This window comes from Dacryopinax primogenitus (assembly GCF_000292625.1).
Source record: "Dacryopinax primogenitus strain DJM-731 SS1 chromosome Unknown DACRYscaffold_7, whole genome shotgun sequence".
Classification (NCBI taxonomy): Eukaryota; Fungi; Basidiomycota; class Dacrymycetes; order Dacrymycetales; family Dacrymycetaceae; genus Dacryopinax; species Dacryopinax primogenitus.
The window spans coordinates 1,308,153-1,326,857 of NW_024467204.1; the positions used below are offsets into that span (position 1 = coordinate 1,308,153).

Consider the following 18,705-nt stretch of genomic DNA (forward strand, 5'->3'; position numbering starts at 1 on the left):
CGTCGTATGCTCCGGGCTTTATACTTACTGCGTTCTCCTTGAGGGTCTCCACGAGCTTCCTATCACCCTTCTCGGAGAAAAGCATGTTCATGAGCTCCGCGACCGGACTAAATCTCTTTTGCTTCGGGCTCTGTCAAAGTGGGACTCTGCCTGTGAACCTTACCGAGCCGAGCTGATGGCAGGCCACAATGTTGTCTCAATGTCTGTTCCTCTTTGGCTATTCAGGGTCCTATATCTGGTAATTCATGGCCTTCTCACAGAAGTTGAGCGCTAGATATTCGAACATGTGCACAGGATGAGATAACTACTAGTGGCATGCTAATGTAATTTTCTTTCGAAATGTCCAAGCCAGTGATATGCAGTCTTTGCGCTGCAGCCAGTCGGCACCAAAATGTGGTACATCAAGTGTGCTACATCGGTAAGAGTCATGCGTCGCTCTGGTATGTTCCCCCTCCGAAGACAAGTGCCATGAGAATCCTGCTCATATATGCACTAGTCGGCTGAGCTATCCGCAGCAGTCAACCTTTCCCTCTTGCAGCACGTCATGCCGTCAGTGATGCGTCCATTTAGCTGCGAGTCACGCTAATCAACCTCCAGATTTCCACCCACATCGACACGCTCCGATCAACGCGCACACGATGGCTCCCTGTAGCCTTCTCGGTACATCTGCGTAAAGGGGTCATGTTTCTCCCTTAGCACCAAGACCCATACCGGGCACCTCCGATGAGATATGAGCTACTGGGTGGCCAAAATCTCAGCATGGTGAATCTGGACGATGACCCCGAGTACCTCGCCGTCGCTTTCTCATTGGGTTGAAGTTGCTCGTGACATGCAGCAGCCATGCGTTCAGATCCCCACAGCTCATGATGGAACCCAAACGGGTCACGTTTGCCTTTCGCGGCTCACCGGGATATGGATGAATACGAATCGAAACGCGATGGTGTACTTGCTCCGTCAGTTACATACCCCGCACTTGTTGCTTGTCAGCGCGTGCATAATGGACGACGAGTACTCTGAGCACGAATTCATCGAACCGAGTCAGCCCTGGCCCCAAACTGAAGTATCTCAACCTACTGACAATGAGCTTAAGAGCTACATTCCCCTGTCCTTCGATATCTGCGCCTGTGTAAGTCCTCTTGCGCTGGCACCGCCGCCACTGGGCGCGGCGAGGAGTCATGTCTGTGTGCGGACCACATTTCCTTCTGACTCTGTGCGCTTTCTGACTTTGTTCCAGAGCACACTCGACGCTGTATTATCTTACACGCTTATGTCAATCTAAACCCGATCGAAGAGGCACGCTCCCAATGCGACCACGCTCTCCCTCTGCGGCCAGCCAACTTGCAGAAGAAAAGGGAGCGAAATCTGAGCCAGCAAGGATCGTTCAATTTGAAAAGAAAAGGGTCCTGTCCAGGGCCAGCGCTCCCGGCGCAACCAGCCTCGACCATTACCGCATGGTGGACGGCATGCGCGGAACGTATGGATCTATGGTCCAAACAGGTTGTCAGGGTTAGTATATGGCCTGGTTTTAGGGTTAGGCGAGCGGAACGGGGACCCTCAGGCGGACGACGAGGCGAACGTGAGTGCCGTCGTCCGTCTGCGATCGTCTGTTCACCTTGTCGACCCAGGTCGCGCTTGGCAGGCTGGCGAGCCGGAAGGCAGCGAGCCGATCTCATCCGTTGGCGCGATGGTCGACGCCGTTCGAGGGGATGGGAAACGCGAACAGGGCGGCGAGGCGAAAAAGGGGGCCCTCTAACGGGCCGTCATAGGGGGATTCGGTGCGCCGTTCTCAGTTCATTCAATATTAGCATAACCTTTACAGCACCGGCTTTGACGTCCTCATTATCTTGGTCGCACACTTTGTCCAGCCATAGATTCCACTTGTCGGGATACCAGAGAAGAGTTTGCTTGCGAAGGCCGCCCGAAAGGCCGCTCAAGTGTCGGAAGAATGACTTCACCGAATCATCCTCGAGCTGATTCGGCGAAGTGACACGCTTGAACACGGGCCATGGAGATTTGTCGAACTTGAGTTTTGGCCCTTCAACCTGCGCTTGGAGCAGTCCTTTCCAGTCCTTCTCATATCGCATGACAGCTGAGTCGGTCTTCTCCCTCGTACGCGAAGAGAATAGCTTTCTGACCTTCTCATCAGGATCGAGAATCTCGTTGTCGCTGTCGCAAGCGTCTCTATCGCCCGGCGTCTTGCGCTCCTCTTCTGAGGCAGTATCTCTATCATCGTCGTGATCTACCGAAACAAATTAGTATGCTCTGATTCACCAACGCAACTGCCTTTTGCTCAGTACTGAGGCGGGCCAGACACAACGGACGACCTTCTCCACCCCATTCCCTGCTTTTTCCCTTTCCCTTTTCCCGCCTTTCTTGCCTTATCCCGCCTTATTTACCCTTATCTTACCTATCAACTCCCAGAGGTGTTGGTGGTGGGCGATACCCCGCAAAGCTTTACGGCGCTGCGGTTACAATACCTTGCGATAGAGAATGATTCATTCGATGTGAATCCGACAATCGTATCTAGTCGTGCCGAGGCGTGCCAGATCGTGCCGGGTCGTACGCGTCGACAGTCGCGTCCGGTACCCGGGAGCAATCCCCCGGAGCGGACCAGGACTGGTCGGTTATACAGTAGTATACGTATGAACTTGAGTATATCACTTGACTTTGCCAACCTTCATGCCATGTCATTTTCGCTGGACAGGCCCCTTCGCCATCCTCCGAGTTCAGTGATATCAAGGAGATCAGCCAACCAGCAAGGAAGAGCTTGAGATGTGGACGGAATAAGAGGTCATGGGTTCGCGAGTACTATTGGTGTCTACTACGCTGGTCCGTCCTTTATTCTCTGACCTGAGACTTATCCGATCTTTGAGTAGAACAGAACAAGAGAAGAAACCGTCACCTGAGGTTGCTGGAATGGGCATTCATACGTCAGCCACCACCATGCAAGACCACCTTGCAGATCGTCCAAAGTCGACCCAGCAATTCATCTCCTGCGCCCGACCAGTTCGATAGTGTCTACTCGAAGCACACAATCAAGCTTGAATGCACACGTTGTTCCAATGCAACTATATTACATCAGAGCGCCTATGACAACACTTGTTTCGATTTCGATTTACACTCACTTGTGGGGATGGACCTGATCTTCCATATCTTGTCCTCTCGCCCAGCACGAGACTTCCGCCGTCCACCTCAACTTCCCTCGCCTCAGCCCTCCCACCAGGCTCCGCAACCACAGCCCATCCCCTACCCCACCTCTGCTTCCTCCCACTCTTCCTCTAGGCAAGGCCAGCCAGTGATCCCGAACAAGGAGAAACCGCACAAGGCTCGGAAGTCGTTCTTTGCTGCTATTCGCAATATTGGAAACGTCAACCTTCCAGTGGAGCCGAGGATACAGAGGATGATTGAGGATGGGTACAGTCGTCAACCGCAGCAGCAGCAGCAGCAGCAGCAACAACGCCGTCATCAGCCCCAGCAAGGAGCATGAGCGGCCGGGAGATCGGGAACGCCCGGCCACTCCAGCCTAGGCACGGGTTCAATCTTCCACCCTCCATCATCGCGCCGGCTCTGTCCAACGCACCGCCAAACGTCCACACCCCACCGTTGCAGCAAATCCCTTCGTCCCCGCTCCGTCCCTCCTCCCTCGTTCGTCCCAGACGCAGCTGGGTCAACCGAACAGCACGTTGGAGCGGATGACCTCCTCCAGCAGGCCGGCGAGTGGGGCACTATCACGGGCACTGGTCGGCTGGGACTACGGGTGCAGGAGGGGGGCCAGGGCCAAGTGGGATGGGGATGACGACCGCGGGGGACGGTTTTGCGTCTATAGAGGTTGACGATAGGAGGCGAGCGAGCATGGTCAACCTCCCACTGCAATCGCCCCATCAGCCAAAGCCAACCGCAGCAAGGAGACCGAGAACGGCTGGCGACGGTGAGCCCGATGCGTGGTTCTATGCCTAGACATCTCCTAATCCTCCTCATCTGCGCACTTTGCCGGTACGCCTCCGTCTGGTGGTCCACTTCACCCCGCGCGGCGAAGAGCCTGTCCATAGCGTAAGCGCACAACGTCTACTTCTCCTGTCCCCTCGCCCGGCGACTCGAGCTTGAGCCATCCGGTCGCCCTCCGCACCGGCAAGAGAACGACGTTGAGTATTTGGGAGAAGAAGGCGATTGGGGAGGCTGAGCTGTGCCGAGCCGTGCCAAGCACAAATATAAACTATGCACATGATTGATAACGTACCAAACGTAGCGTCTCCAACCCTTGTGAGAGAACTGGTGTGTGAGCAGGGATTCGCAAAAGTCGGGTGTTCGCACAGCCTCATTGAACGGGTGGAGGGCAGTTTCTTAATGTCCACAACGCATCTCTCAATCTAGGTAGCAGTGCTGTCATATTGCTGCTCTATCTACGGGGTGCATGTGTCTTTCAAATTACATTATTGATTCGTACGATGACGACTGACTCAAGAAACGCTCCGGGCCATGTCAACTGATGCTGGAGCCAGACTTGCCGGCAGCGACGTCAGCCTACGGGGTGCTGGTGGAAGTGGTGACGGAGCTGTCGGCAGACAAGGTGGACGAGACGGAGTTACCTGTCGGCACACCGTTGCTGATGAATATGTCCGTCTGGGCGCCGTTCGAGAAGTCGTACAGCGCGTTGTAGTATGGTGGGGCGTAATACCCTTCGAACATCTGGCATTTCATCGTGTCAGTATATATACAAGCACAGCACAAGTAGTGATGCAAGCGCACATTATTGCCGTCCTGCTGCAGCCAGTACAGTCCTTGCTTAGCGCCCCCTTTCAAGCCGCCCGTGCAGTTCGTCGGATCCGGCGGCTTATTGAAGTCTGGATCGTCCCCACACCTCCTCGCCAGCTGGGGTATCTGGAGCTGTTTCCCGGGCATGGAGTTGATAACCTTGCACTTATACCCGTTCTGGTACATTTGCATGCTCCCATCATCGGGACTGTGGATCCAGTTGAACGTGCAGATACAGTCGTCGCAGGGGGGCAGGTCCGCGGGCACGTCGAACCATTGGTAGCGGTACCAAGGGCAGGTGTAGTTCACCGAGAAGATCGTGATGTCCTCTGGCCCCACCGTGGAGACATCAGACTTGTACGCGATGCCGAACCCGCAGCCTTTGGTGTCGTTGATATCCCTAGTATGCCATTCTTTCCGCCACAATGGCGTGAGCACTTCATTCGAATTGGCCCGAGACGCAAGCAGCTCACCATCAGATGACGCATTGGGGCAAGGCCAGTTCCCATCCCGAATATCGCCGCCATCGGAACTTGCATAGTAGTCCGTCGCACCCTTATCACACGCCATCTGCACCATGAACTTGTTGCCCACATGGAGCTCGAGGTAGTCCCCGAAGTTGGGCGGCAGGTCCTGATGTCCATGCATCCACCACTCAGAGTAGGTCCGTCCCATGAGAGGCGTTACAGGCCTGTTGTCATACGCACCCGGGTTGGCCCAGCCGGGGTTGTGTGCCGTCCAGTTGAAGCCATCTGTGGGGCATTAGCTTACACAATCTGACCTATGAAAGCACACTTGCACATGGAAGGGTGCCATGGGGCTGTTCTTGGTGATCAGCACTCATTGCGTGCAGGGGTCAAGGCAAATAGAACCTACCAAGATGTGCGGCTGTGGGCATCGCAGCCAGGGAAATGGTCAGCAAGCTGAAGAGAATGATATTTGTTTGCTCAAGATTGATGGCTTGGCACGGGTTCACCATCTTTACTTTGCGTAGCGTGGGACGGTCGAACCGTCCTACACGTCAGTTTTAATTTATAAGGAATGTTTGGGGGAAATCAGGCGGGGTGGGGTCGGGCAAAAGTGAAGTTAAGCCAGATAAGAGAAAGAAACAGCTGAGACTGGGAGTACGAAGGTGGGAAGTCGCGCTCTCGCACAGGTAAGGAGCAAAGGAGGGGGAGTCAACTCAGAACCGTTCTAACTTTTCCCAGCAGGTCCGTCCCAGTCCAGTCCCAAGAGCGGTCCGGGCGTGAACGAATGAGGACCGGTTTTGACACATGGGTCATAGAGCATAGTGATGCGATGCGTGCTCTCCGCGGATGGGCTTCCGCTCCTCTTCCCAACCTCAGCATATGCAACGGCGTAAGGGCTTTCGGCCGGGTGCACGGCAGCCTTGCAAACGTCCACGGCCTCTGGGCTCCGCATAACAGTCGCACCGGGAACGATGGTGGTCTCGCTGCTGCTCCCACCACTCTCACGATCTCCGGGCGTAGCCCCATGAATCGTATGATCCTCTCCCGACTCCTCTTCTGCAACCTCATCCTCCAAAGATCCTTCACGCCCGACCCGCTTGTAGTCTTCGTCCAGGTCTTCCGTGAACGCCGACCTCCGCCTCAGACTCCTATCACGCTCCATTGTGTCACCTCCAGACTTGCTCCGAGCGTCGATATCGCCAGAGTCGCTCCAAACCGTGCTCTGCTCAGTGATTTTCGTAAGTACGCCATAATTGGGCCTGACTCCCGCTCCCGAGCCGTACGCATACCCATTGTCGTATCCCGATGGCTCGAGCTGACCGTGAGCTCCAGCGGCAGCAGCTCCGGAAGCTCGTATTATGCTCTGCTACGGCTGTGGTTGCTGCGGATGATGATTCTGATGTCCTTGTTGCCGGTGAGCCTGGTGCTGATGTTCATGCGACTTGCCAGAGCCAAGCTCTTCCTTCTCGATTGTGTTGGTGTGGGCAGAGACGGAGCCACCTGCAGGAGAGCGCGTATCCAGTGGAGCAGGATGCCGAGGAGTCGAGTGCGCAGGGAGGAAACACACCCTCAGCTGGAATGTGCCATACAATGAAATGGGCGACATACATTACGCATAGGGCCCACAGGGTGAGAGAACATGATGCTGGTAGGTCCCCTCGGATTCCCCGTATATCCAGCAGGTCGTCCATAAAGTCAAAACGCATCGTGAACAGCTATTCACGCCATAAGCACCTCCAACAACAGCCATACAACTAAACGCAAGGCTGGCCGAAGCACCACCCCTCCCTGCCCGCCATCTTCCCAGCGAACCGCTCCTCCCTCGGCTGCTGCTTGCTCTTCACACTAGCTGACGTCGACTGCACTGTGTGGTCCAGCTCGGTGCCCAGGAGTGCCTCGTCCTTGAACAGGTTCGACTTGGAGGTCATTCCCGGCCGTTCGGGGTAGAGCGCGAACGCCTGCGTGACATGGGTAACCGGGACTTGTGGGACTCTCGGGCGGGGAAGGTCTGCCGGCATTAGCGGCATGGGCGAACACCGGTTGCTAGGCACCTTGCCGGACTCAGGAATATTCGGGGGATGGCAGTGGGTCATAAGCAGAGGTGGTTGTGGCGTAAACACGCTTTCAGTCTACTTGCCCCGAGGAATGCATACCCAGCCTTCGAGTTTGCCCCGGGTGAGGGCCGTTTTGGGCTGTTTAAACTGTGTGGCACTAGTCAGCATGCCTGTATTATTGAATTAAAAAATTGATGAGAGCGCACCTCCGCTCGAAGCAAGGGCTGGTAGCACCGGTCCCTGCCGCTTGGCGCGCCGAACAAGAGCAGGTTTGACCCGGCCGTGTTGAGCGTGAGGATGTTGGTGCGCTTGGAGGCGCCGCTGGTCGCCGCTGGCCGCTGCTGATCGCGCATTTCCGGGCTTGCTGGCAGACGGATACCAAGGGCGGGACGACTGCATGCCGGCTCTTCCTGGTGGGCGCGTGGGGCATCGCGAGGATTGTTGGGTGCGAGAGTACGGCCGGTAGAAGAAATGCCCCACAGCCTGATATCACCCTCAACTCATGTTTCCCCCGGTACTATTCAACCGCACAACAGCCCGGGGATACCTTGGGCAAGGTGGAGGTGGGCACAAAAGGGCGGAGATGATATGGCTTTTAGTCAGCGAGAAGCCCCGACCTAGCAGCTCAGGGCATCTGCTGTTCCACTCTCTAGCCCGCTATCCTTTTTCTGCAGGCGGGCACGTCTGTTTCTTTCAAATATATACCGGGTGGTAATTGGTGACCTGTGATCTGATCTCTTAGGACCCTCCACAATACTTGTAGAGTCAAATTAGGCATTGTGATCGAAAATCCTTACAAACGTCCTGGAAATTATTGTATCTCTTGATACTAGTGGTTACAGCCTGCAATACTCTCTGTGCTAGACTTTCAATGGTCTTCTTGCTCCCCAACCTGTCACCGAACAGCTTGCTGCTCTCATTGGCTCAATTTACAGGCAGCTTGTATGTCTCGTATTATGTAGCCTAGTTAAACTACACAGGTGTTGTAGGGGATCCACCAGCTTGGCCCAATACAGGCTTGGCAAGGATTGACAGGGTTTGGCAGGGTTTGGCAAGAGTTGGGCAAGAGTTGGGCAAGAGTTGGGCAAGGGTTTGACAAGGGTTGGGCAACAGTTTGGCAAGGGTTCGGCAAGAGTTCGACAGTAGTTCCACAAGAGTTCAGCAAAGGTTTGGCAAGGGTTATATATAATATTCAGCAACATTGCTGATATCAACTCTGTATCCGCAAGCACGGACCGCAAGCACAGACCGGGTCGATCCCCCCTCCCGACGACCTCGTCGACGAGCCCACAGGTTTCACTAGGATGTGAATATCGCCGCGCGTTGGGCCAATGATCGGTCTTGGTCGAAATGTTGTCAAACCGTATAAGCAATGGTGCTCTTACCCTCCATGCAACGTCTGTGCTCCAACGTTAGCCAGGCAGAAGAGTGTGGGATTGTACGAGAAGCCTTTGTCAGATGACATGCCTTTAGCGTAGGGTAGGCTGTACCTCCGCGATGCAATCATGATTCCATCTGCCAGCAGCCCGGAAGGCGTCGGGGTGGTTTGTCGACTAGAGTAGACAAGAGAAGTAACGCAGTACGTGCTAGACCAGCACCCAGCACCCAGCACCCAGCAGCGACCCTGTTCGCGCCGAACAGCAGCGAACAGCAATTGCAGGCGCAGATCCAGGCGCAGATCCAGGCGGAGTCCCAAACTCACGAGGCGCAGATCCAGCAGTTGCAAGCGCAGATCCAGGCGGGGTCCCAGACTCACGAGGCGAATTTCCAGCAGCTGCAGGAGCAGATCCGGCTGTTGGTGCCGGTACAGCAGGCTGAACTAGAATTGAGGGCGGGAGCGAGCAATGAATCGCAGCCGAGAAAGAGAGCACGGCAAGCCTGCGTACCTTGGTAAATGCTCTCACCCCAACCTGCTCATCATCTGGTCTCCGTCAGCAGTCAGCTCGACAAAAGACGCTGCGAACCTCTTGCTAATAGCACCGTCTGCGCCACGTGCCAAAAGACACGGAAGGGCTGCTTTTATGCATCAAAGGACGTCCCCAAGGAATTAAAAGCTCTCCCTCGGCGGCGGTGACATGAATTACGTGCTGTGAGTAATGCGTACACGTCTGATCTCTTCGCTGAGGATGCGGCAGATCTCCCGACACGGGTCCATGTATATTACCCTTCTTTCTGCCACTGTGTCGTTCATGCTTGCCTTCGGACTATGTTCTCTTCTCCTTTATACCTGTATCGGTTGCCGTTACCGTCTTGCACCTTCGGTCACTGTTGATGAGCCCAGGTGAGTAATGCGTTACGTTGCTCGATTCCGGACTGAACCATCTTCTCTTGTATCACAATGTAACGTTAACTTATCGTTGTTTATGGGTATGAAAATTTCAGCTGGATTTTGTCATGATTTTGGAACCAATGACCAAGAACGACTAGACGCAGAATAGGGTCCTATTTAGAAGTGCCATATGCACTGATTAGTATAATTTCAGTAACTTACGTGATCTACTGATGTATTATTGACGCACATTTTCAGTGCACGTCCCTCAGTTCACGTGCCTCAGTGCACGTGACACTGATTTTTAACGCGGTGCGTCCCAAAGGGACTCAAGTCAGTCCCAAGGCAGGGCGCGTCAACCGGGAATTAGCAGTCGTCGACTTTGCCGCCGCCTCGCACCCACTACGCACCGCTTGGCGACAACCGACAGTGACCCACTGAATTTGAGTCCGAAGTGCACTGCCACCCTTCACCTCATGACGCGCGGTATGCTGGCACTCAAGTCCCTTTCCTCATATCTCAGCTACCATCTGCGCTGGCCGCCTCGACTCTGACCCCGACAATCCGACATCGACCCCGACCCCGACCGCCTTTTGTGTAGACCTTCTTCTGGAGAGTTACTCATTAGTGCATTTTACGAACAAAAACGAGTTTTATTAAACGTAATGGTTTTTTTCCTTCAAAACGCGAAAGTATATTGCATCGTCCGGCAGCCGGACCTGGTGTTTGGTGTAGACCTCCTCCTGGAGGGCTTACCAAATCGCTGGGGAAGGTTCTAATCGTAGGGTGAAGGAGTTTGCGAGGATAGAGGTCTAGGAAGGGGTTATGGATATCGTGCGCAAGCACAGAGCAGGATAGGGGATTGACGAAGAAGTTTCATCCATTTTCACCAAATAATTTGTAAGTCTTGATTATGCTCGGCTCAGCGCTACAGGTACTGACTACTTTGATAGAATATGCCGTTCGCCTCTTTCAAGGTCGGCTTTCGCAACGCTCCAAGGTTGGACCTCGTAGAGCAGGAGAAGCCGCACCTCGACAAGATGGGCATCGTCATGGCTGACAGCCCTGAGGAGAAGTTCTCTTTCAGTGAGTCTTTCATCGATGTCGTTGTATGCATATTACTAATGCAATGTCTAGACAACCCCAGGCCCAACTTCTCCGGCCAGAACCACCTCGGCTTACAAGAGAGGTTCGCAAAGGAAAGACAATATCCTATTCTGCTGCGCCAACACTCCTCAGACGTCGCGAAGACGAAGCCGCAAGTACCGAACATGCGGTCGATGCATTCCGCACTGCCCAGCTCGAAGATGCGGCTCGGCTCTTTCGCCGCTCTTCATTCGCTGAGAACAAGAAGCGATACGAGCAACTCAAGGCGCGATATCGGGAGATTGTCCTCGGCAAACTGGACAACGAGGTAGTCTGGAGTCTAGACGACATGGCCGCAATCTATGGTGCCGCTCAAGATTCGACTACACCGTTTATGCCCAGCCATACGACGGGGCACATCCTCACCGCCCATATTGTCCAGGTCCCCCATAGCATGTCTTCATCAAAAGCCATCGGTATCGATATCGGTACCACCTACTCTTTTGTAGACGTCTGGCAAAATGACCGGGTCGCAATCATCGCCAACGACCAGGGCAACCGGACCACCCCCTCCTACGTCTCCTTCTCCGACACCGAGCGTCTCATCGGTGATGCCATCAAGAACCAAGTCGCCATGAACCCCCACGACACCGTCTTCGATGCTAAGCGTCTGATTGGCCCCAAGTTCGACGACGCCGAGGTTCAGGCCGAAATCAAGCACTTCCCCTTTCAGGTCATCAACCAGGGTGGCAAGCCCATGATTCAGGTCGAGTTCCGCGGCGAGACCAAGACCTTCTCACCTGAGGAGATCTCGTCGATGGTTCTCCTGAAGATGAAGGAGACTGCTGAGTCCTACCTCGGCCAGACCGTCACGAACGCTGTCGTCACTGTCTCCGCCTACTTCAACGACTCTCAACGTCAGGCCACCAAGGATGCCGGTGTCATCTCTGGCCTCAACGTCTTCGTATCATCAACGATCCTACCGCCGCTGCCATTGCTTACGGTCTCGACAAGAAGACCGTTGGCGAGCGCAGCGTCCTCATCTTCGATCTCGGTGGTGGGACTTTCGATGTCTCCCTGCTGATGATTGAGGAGGGTATCTTCGACGTGAAGGCCACCGCTGGTGACACCCATCTTGGTGGTGAGGACTTCGACAACCGCCTCGTCAGCCGCTTCGTCCAGGAGTTCACGAGAAAGTACAAGAAGGATCTCTCCAGCAACGCTTGTGCCCTCCGTCGTCTTCGTACGGCTTGCGAGCGTACCAAGCGTAGGCATCGACTGCTACACCTCCATCACCCGCGTTGGCTTTGAGGAGCTTTGCCAGGACCTCTTCCGCTCCACCCTCGAGCCCGTCGAGAAGGGTCCTCCGTGACTCCAAGATCGACAAGGCCAACGTCCACGAGATCGTCCTTGTTGGTGGCTCCACCCGTATTCCCCTTATCATCAAGCTCGTTTCCGACTTCTTCAACGGCAAGGATCCCAACAAGTCGATCAACCCCGATGAGGCCGTCGCCTACGGGGCTGCCGTCCAGGCTGCTATCCTCTCTGGTGACACCTCCGAGAAGACTCAGGGCCTCCTGCTTCTCGATGTCTCCCCCCTCTCCCTTGGTACCGAGACCGCTGGTGGTGTCATGACTCCTCTGATCAAGAGGAACACGACCGTCTCCACCAAGAAGTCCGAGATCTTCTCTACCTACGCCGACAACCAGCCCGGTGTGCTCACCCAGGTCTACGAGCATGGTCCACGATGCCGAGCAGTACAAGGCTGAGGATGAGGAAGCAGCTGCCCGTATTTCTGCAAAGAACGGCCTGAGTCTTACGCATACAGGCCTATGACAGACCTCCTTCTGGAGGGCTGTCAATACCTGTCGTCTCTCCCTCCTCGCCCTCCTCGCCCTCCTCTACCTCGTCTCCCCTCCTACGAGCACCTGCGCCAGTCCAACTACAACGACCTACACCCTCTCCCTCACCTTCTCCGCTCACTGCACAATCCGCACAATGACTTGCCCAACTTCCCTCCCCTTCCGCCCACCCAGCTCAATCCGCTCACCTCTCACTCTCACTCCCACTCGCCGCCCAATTCGAAAACTCTCTTCCTCTCACTCCCGCTCTCGCACACTCATCTCTCACGCCCTCTCCGCCCTCCTCCCGTCCCACTCAACCACCAACTTCACAATGCACTTCTTCTCTATCCTCGCGCATGGTACTGGTCTCCGTGGCCAAGCTATTAAGGTGAGTTTTTCTACTTTTCATTGGACAAACTAACTCGGCCAAGCATACGTGGAACTTCTGTTCCACGCAAGGCTTGGTCCGCTGGGTCCGCGACCTCTCTGAGCTCGCGGCCCAGACGGTCAAGCTCCCCACCGAGCTCATCGCCGTCCTCGCCGGCCTGATCGTCTTCGCCAAGCTGACGACCGCTATCCTCATGGCCCTCCGCCATACGAAGAAGGCTCGTAAGGAGCTGAAGCAAGAAGGGGAGGAGAAGAAGAAGAAAGAGGTACAGATTGAACTTCTGGATTAGTTTCTGATTGTAATAGGCTAATGAAGGACTTAGTGGTTTCTCCTGGGTTGATTTAGAGGCGAGTTCAAATTTCGACTTAAGCGTTTGACCCGCGCTAACTTACATTACAGGCATTTGTACTTTTAGTCTTGGGACGCTCTTTGGGCGCTGTAGTCTGTTCACGATCATTGTCAATGATGATGTCATTGTCACCCTATTGTCGCGTGTGCTGCGAATCGCGAGTTCGGGTACATCTTTCTGGAGGGATCCGAACTCGTAGAACACCTTCTCGACCCCGACCTCCCGGCGTGCCTCAGCGCCAAAGACAGCTTACGCTGTTTCTCGTTCTTCGCCTTCTTCTGCGGCTCCAGGGCAAGTTCTGTCATTGTCTGCATCACTAGCTAGTGACGCCTTTACATAGGCACGTCATTTAGTTGTGTTGGGTCACAAGTCCGCGGGCCAGGACTTGTCGTTCCGCGCAACGTTGCACTTGGGGCGCATTTGCTTCCGTGTCCGCGTCTAGGCCTGTGAGGCCGTCGCGCGAAGAAGCCCAGCGGGTGTGTGACGTTACTTAACCCTTGGTGCATGAGCACGCAACTCACATTCCCCACTAAATTCACTTTCGGACCCGCTTCTCCGCACTCAGAAGTAACATTCCCCGGCCCTGCCAAGCGAAACAGCCCCACTCAACGCTCATATGTGGACCAAACTCGAACCCCTCGACCCATCTCACCTCGGGTACCTGCTCCAACCTCTCAAGGGAGAGGAGGTCCGAGGGGGTGGGGATGAGGGTGAGGAGGTGGTCTAGTAGCTCTGGGGGGAGGGTGAGCAGGGACACCATCTTGGGAGGTGAGGGATGATCGTGACCGAGCATTGGAACGCGATTGTCAAGTGAGCGCGCAAGATCAGAATAGCGCTCCAGGTCACCTTTTACGTAACCGCCTCGCGCGACTACCGCGCCTCCACATTACCCCGCCCACCACTTCCTAACCCGAGACATGACTACTTCCTGGCTCATTGACCGGACAGCACGAGCAAAGTGCAACAACAACCCATGTATGAATTTCATCCGTAATTGTACATAATGCGGGTATCAATCAAACGTGTAGGTATATCTCAGACCGAAAATTGGGGGGTTCGACATCCAGTGCACCATAAAGAAACGGAAAAGACACAGAGAATGAGACAAAGCACAAGGCGCGCAGCGCGTTATGATTGTATCGTGTCCTGGTAGTGCCAGATAGATAAAGAATGGGCGGACATGCCAGTGTCGCGTATAGTGAAAGTATGTGATGTGATATGGCGATCTCCTGGCTGCAACTCAATGCGCCTTGGGAGCCACACCGCTGTTGTGGTATCCATCCAGTGGTCGAGCATCTTCTCCTTGTGCGCTTAAGCAACAGCGACTGCCAAAGGTTGAGGCTCCTGCATCGCCTTCCCCAACTCCTTGCCCTCCCTCTCCTCCTCCTCCTCCTCCTCCTCCATCTCAGCCACAATAGCCCCCTTCAAGCTCCCCGACTTCCCCGTAACCCCACTACTCTCGCTCTCCCGCTTCATCGGCCCATACGCAACCTCGATCTTCTTCCCCCAACTTAACACGCTCAGCTTACTCTCCCTCCTCTCCCTCCCTCCCTCGAATATCGGAAAACTCGTCTCGGGCTCGGGGGCGAACTGTTCTGGATAAAGCAGGGGAGGGGCGAGCGTGGGAGGTTGAGAGTGGACGAGCGAGTGGGAGTGGGGGGAGGGGACGGAGAGGCTGGACGTGTGAAGGCCGGGGAAGGTGCTGGTGGGGGAGAGGCCGGTGATAGCGGCAGGGGCATCTGGCTACCGCTGGCGGGGATGTTCGGGCTGGTGAGGGAATGGGCGCTGTGTGATGCCCCGGGAAGGCGGCCGTACCCCGTCGTAGTCCTGCTCAGGCCGATAGGCGGGGTCAGCAAGGGGGAAGTCTCTGGCGACGCCGCGCTCGGGGTGAACGTCAACGCCGCCACCGGCGAATGGAGCGGCGTTCCCGCCCCTTGTGTAGGAGTAGCCTGCCCCGAAGCTAGCGACTTCGAGGAGATGGACGAAGCGGGGAAGGTGGTGGTCGTGTTGGCTGACTCTGGGGGGGAATTGGAGGTGGGCGACGGAGGGCGTCAGAGGGGATGCTGCGGGGGTGTGGTGCGGTTGGGGGTGCTGGGGGCGGTAAGGGAACGGAGGGAGCCGTCTTCGCTCTTGCCTGTTCTATCATCAGCAGCTGCCCGGAGCTGTTAGGAAGAAAGAGGGACACACCTCTGCGACTCCGCTTCACCTCCTCAGGCGGGACAAGCGGGGGGGATCGGTTTCCTCGTAACCGTCCCCCAGCGCTTGATTGTCCCCCGCCTCCCCATCCCGTTCCCCGGTCTGAACGCGCCCAACATCTTGTTTTGGTGTTTGTTTGTAATGGGTTTTTGTTTGGGTTTGCGTATAGGAATTCGAAGGCCGTGCAAACGGAGCGGCAAGGAGCCAGGCCATCGTCGAGAAACAGGGGAGAAGCGCATTGAGAAGTAGGGCCGTGATTACCAATTTCAGGGCCCGCACAATACTGCGCCGGGCGTGCCGAAACCAGGTACAGTATGAGCAGCCACGGTTCTATTTCGGACAGAATGTGTTGCTCCGCGAGTTTGTCCGGCGTTGTCTACTGCTACCATAGGATGTGCGGCACGAGATCGGGCGGACACCCTTGATTGCCCATCAATGATGTCATCTCGGATCCAAAGTGCCGCGCCAAAGCGCTGAAGGGAATACCAGGAGGGAGCGCGCTTTCGGGGGTATAGTATCCAGCCTCCAAATATGGGGGGTAAATTTCTGCTCCGCGCCCGCCCACCCCTGGCTTAACAGAACTCTATGGTGCTGATCGATGCCAATTCGGAATAGTACGCCTTTGCGCCACTTCTCGGCAGTCTTATGCCGAGGGGCTATGCAACGTTCAACCGTCCCCGAGACCTGTCTTACTCCCAAAGGTGTCCGGCACTTGCGCCGATCATGTTCTCATAACATGCACGCCATCGTCCAAGGCTTAGGGTTAGATTGCCCTCTGACAATCCAAAGAATCTGTTCATTCTTGAGAATGGATGGCCAACACTGGGGCCAGCTGGCACTTCCGAATCGACCGCTCGGCATGAAGGAGACGCGCCACATCGCGATGGCCTCTGCACTGCCCGTCACCATCGGCGTCGGTCTATGTAGCGTGCCGTTCTGATGGCAAGGTTGCGGAGGCCCTCTTGACAGGTCGTGCCGCGACCCTTAGCTCGAGCGCCTCTATCCCCACTAGCATTGCATTACAAGGACCGGAATCGTGCCTTTGAATGGTCATTACCAGCAAAAAAACACAGCTAGCCCCTGAGCTCCTGGTTCTTCTCGGGTTAGGTGACGCCGCCACTCGGATCTAATTTAACATGCGTTCGTGCTGCCGATCTACCCCGTGAGCAGATAGGACCGATATGGGCGGATGGGGAGAGGGCGATGGAGGAAAGCGCGAGGTGCGCAGAGGAGCCTAGGAATAGAGTGACGAGAGGCGACAAGCGGCTGAGTGATGCGACAAGGGTCCTTGTCGACCCCCTCTCCCAGATTCCCAAATTAGGATGGACAATTAAGCATCTAGGACTGCTCCGGAGTTCCAAATATGGCAGCGGCACCTCGGCAGACCCTATGTGGCGCATCTAGGAGGGCAAAATCTAGGTGTCTAGCTCTACGGAAAGTCATCCACTATGTTCGACCAGGTGCGTATTTCAATGAAAGGGTGTGTCCAGTCACTTGCCCGACCCAAACGAAGAGGGACCGCAAATACCCAGTCAGTCAATCTATTTGCCTCCGCGTGATGACACCGCGACCGTTCCCGCTCCAATAAGTTAACCTAATTCTCCATTCATCCCAGCCGCGGTCACCACAGCAGACAATACTTCTCCACAACCGTCACCTAGATGTCTTGTACACCCCCGCTACGTCTCCCCGACGCGATGTGGTCCATTGTTTTCCAGCTGCTTGAAGCATCATGGGTAGAACCTCGGCGCCATCCCATCCCACCGCCAATGCTCGTTTGTAAGAAGTGGAAGGTGCGACAGCCATTGCCCATTTACCTAGCTTTGGTTTCCGGTGATGCTGATTTACGCGCAGGAGCTCGCGACCCCGTTCCTCTACCGGAGGTTTTATCTCTCTGTTTCCGACAACAGGCTGAACTGCTTCGCCAAACGCCTATTGTCGTGCCCCAAGTACCAGCAGCAGGTTTCCACGAATGCCCGATACGTCTACATCGGTGTGGACAAGGAGCCTCCGTTCGAGGTCTCCTTTGTCTTAGACCGTATGCGCTCTCTAGTGACCGTCGATCTCCACGGCGGTGCCTACGAGCTCCATATCCTGGGGATCAGCTGCTCCGCAACGCTCCGATCCTTGAAGTTTACCGTGACCGCTAACTCGTGCATCGCAGCAGCCGTTCACGAGCTCGGCGCTTTGGAGAACCTCCATCGTCTCAGTTTCAATGCGATGCATAGCCGCTTCGACGGCGCGGCATATGAAGACAGTCCGGCCGAGCTCTACCTTGGCTGCCTTCACGACTTGAGCGTTTACGTCCCCAACAACCTCGGTCACCTGGACAGGCTTTGGCACGGCAGCTTCCCGTCGCTCACCCATCTTCATATGCCGGCTGCGTTTCGCTACGGAAAGTCGCATCAGCCCCTCTATACCTTCCTTCAAAAGCACAAAGCATATATCAGCCAGCTTGACGTGCACATCTGCCCGACCGCCAACGAGCTCCTTCCAGGGTTCGAGTGCCTGAAAAGGTTGAACATCTACTCCGTCCTACCCCATGAGAGCAGCGTGGCGGAGTGGGTCGACTGCTTCATCCACCTTCCGGCCTCCGTTTATTACGTTTCTCCCGTTCTGCTCGGCCATCACAGCGATCACACGGTGCTCACCGAGCTGTTGGACGGTCTCGTCGCCACGGGAAAACGGCTGAGGTTCAAGCGTTTGCTCCTCAATCTCTCATGGTCCCAACTCATCCTCGACTCGTCGCCGAAGCTCAACCACTACCTTGCCTTTGCGCGGCGAATGGAGCAGGAACTGGGTGTGGTCGTTGTCGACCAGAAAGGAATGCAGTTGCGCCTGGACCGTCCCAATGACGGCTGAACGCACCTCGGCGGTGACCGCGGCATGCAGCTGATGGCATGCGGACGTGCCAGAGACACCTGGAGAGGACGCTCTCCGGGCGGACACAAGGGCCCGGCCCGTGGGGCCTCTAACTCCGCTCAGAAAAGAATAGTGCTGTAGCGCTCACGCGAATCTTCCTAGCCGTACGCCCGTGTAATCTGATGCCTGCGTCCCACCATATCCCACGACTCTGACACTGCAGCTACGCCGATTCGCTCACTCGCGGCTCCCGTGATGCGGAATCCGGGGAGCTGAGATGGTCCGGGGCCTCGTCCGCACCACCACAGTGTCGGTCACTCCCGTGGCTAGTCGCAGCGCCAGCCACCGCGAGCGCCTTGAGCGGTTCACCCGTGCCCGGTGGTCCTACGATGTCCCCAATTTCCCCCCTCCTCGCCTGTGGAACTTGGCGATGAC

The 18,705-nt window shown here is 55.7% G+C and overlaps 6 protein-coding genes across 6 annotated transcripts; 3 read left to right on the top strand and 3 right to left on the bottom strand.

Annotated features, from left to right (window-relative positions):
• Positions 1 to 2,809: 2,809 nt before the first annotated feature.
• DACRYDRAFT_115872 (uncharacterized protein) lies at positions 2,810 to 3,367 on the top strand (the record flags this gene model as incomplete). Its single annotated transcript, XM_040770089.1, has 2 exons — positions 2,810 to 2,829; positions 2,877 to 3,367. A coding segment is annotated over exon 2 (234 nt), but the record flags the coding sequence as incomplete, so codon positions are not given.
• Positions 3,368 to 4,521: 1,154 nt separating this feature from the next.
• On the bottom strand, positions 4,522 to 5,469 carry DACRYDRAFT_78824 (uncharacterized protein; the record flags this gene model as incomplete). The annotated part of the gene is made up of 3 exons (XM_040776363.1): positions 5,226 to 5,469; positions 4,747 to 5,165; positions 4,522 to 4,686 (listed from the first exon to the last, which is right to left on the bottom strand). Exons 1-3 carry the CDS (start codon positions 5,425 to 5,427, stop codon positions 4,522 to 4,524), a joined length of 786 nt encoding a protein of 261 aa, XP_040629811.1. The 5' UTR covers positions 5,428 to 5,469.
• Positions 5,470 to 6,828: 1,359 nt separating this feature from the next.
• On the bottom strand, positions 6,829 to 7,398 carry DACRYDRAFT_21848 (uncharacterized protein). Its single transcript, XM_040772571.1, has one exon. It carries the CDS (start codon positions 7,313 to 7,315, stop codon positions 6,977 to 6,979), a length of 339 nt encoding a protein of 112 aa, XP_040629812.1. The 5' UTR covers positions 7,316 to 7,398; the 3' UTR covers positions 6,829 to 6,976.
• A 2,704-nt stretch (positions 7,399 to 10,102) lies between these two features.
• Positions 10,103 to 13,307, top strand: DACRYDRAFT_99854 (HSP70-domain-containing protein). The gene is made up of 10 exons (XM_040777630.1): positions 10,103 to 10,445; positions 10,499 to 10,631; positions 10,683 to 10,734; positions 10,785 to 11,634; positions 11,661 to 11,795; positions 11,903 to 12,358; positions 12,471 to 12,863; positions 12,907 to 13,128; positions 13,179 to 13,210; positions 13,263 to 13,307. The coding sequence occupies exons 2-9, from the start codon at positions 10,502 to 10,504 to the stop codon at positions 13,206 to 13,208; spliced, it is 2,268 nt and encodes a 755-aa protein (XP_040629813.1). The 5' UTR covers positions 10,103 to 10,445; positions 10,499 to 10,501; the 3' UTR covers positions 13,209 to 13,210; positions 13,263 to 13,307.
• A 1,216-nt stretch (positions 13,308 to 14,523) lies between these two features.
• Positions 14,524 to 15,621, bottom strand: DACRYDRAFT_115875 (uncharacterized protein; the record flags this gene model as incomplete). Its single annotated transcript, XM_040770090.1, has 3 exons — positions 14,524 to 14,955; positions 15,028 to 15,346; positions 15,419 to 15,621. 3 exons carry the CDS (start codon positions 15,619 to 15,621, stop codon positions 14,524 to 14,526), a joined length of 954 nt encoding a protein of 317 aa, XP_040629814.1.
• Positions 15,622 to 16,589: 968 nt separating this feature from the next.
• Positions 16,590 to 18,270, top strand: DACRYDRAFT_99856 (uncharacterized protein; the record flags this gene model as incomplete). The annotated part of the gene is made up of 4 exons (XM_040777631.1): positions 16,590 to 16,628; positions 16,836 to 16,868; positions 17,070 to 17,201; positions 17,263 to 18,270. The coding sequence occupies 4 exons, from the start codon at positions 16,590 to 16,592 to the stop codon at positions 18,268 to 18,270; spliced, it is 1,212 nt and encodes a 403-aa protein (XP_040629815.1).
• Positions 18,271 to 18,705: the final 435 nt, after the last annotated feature.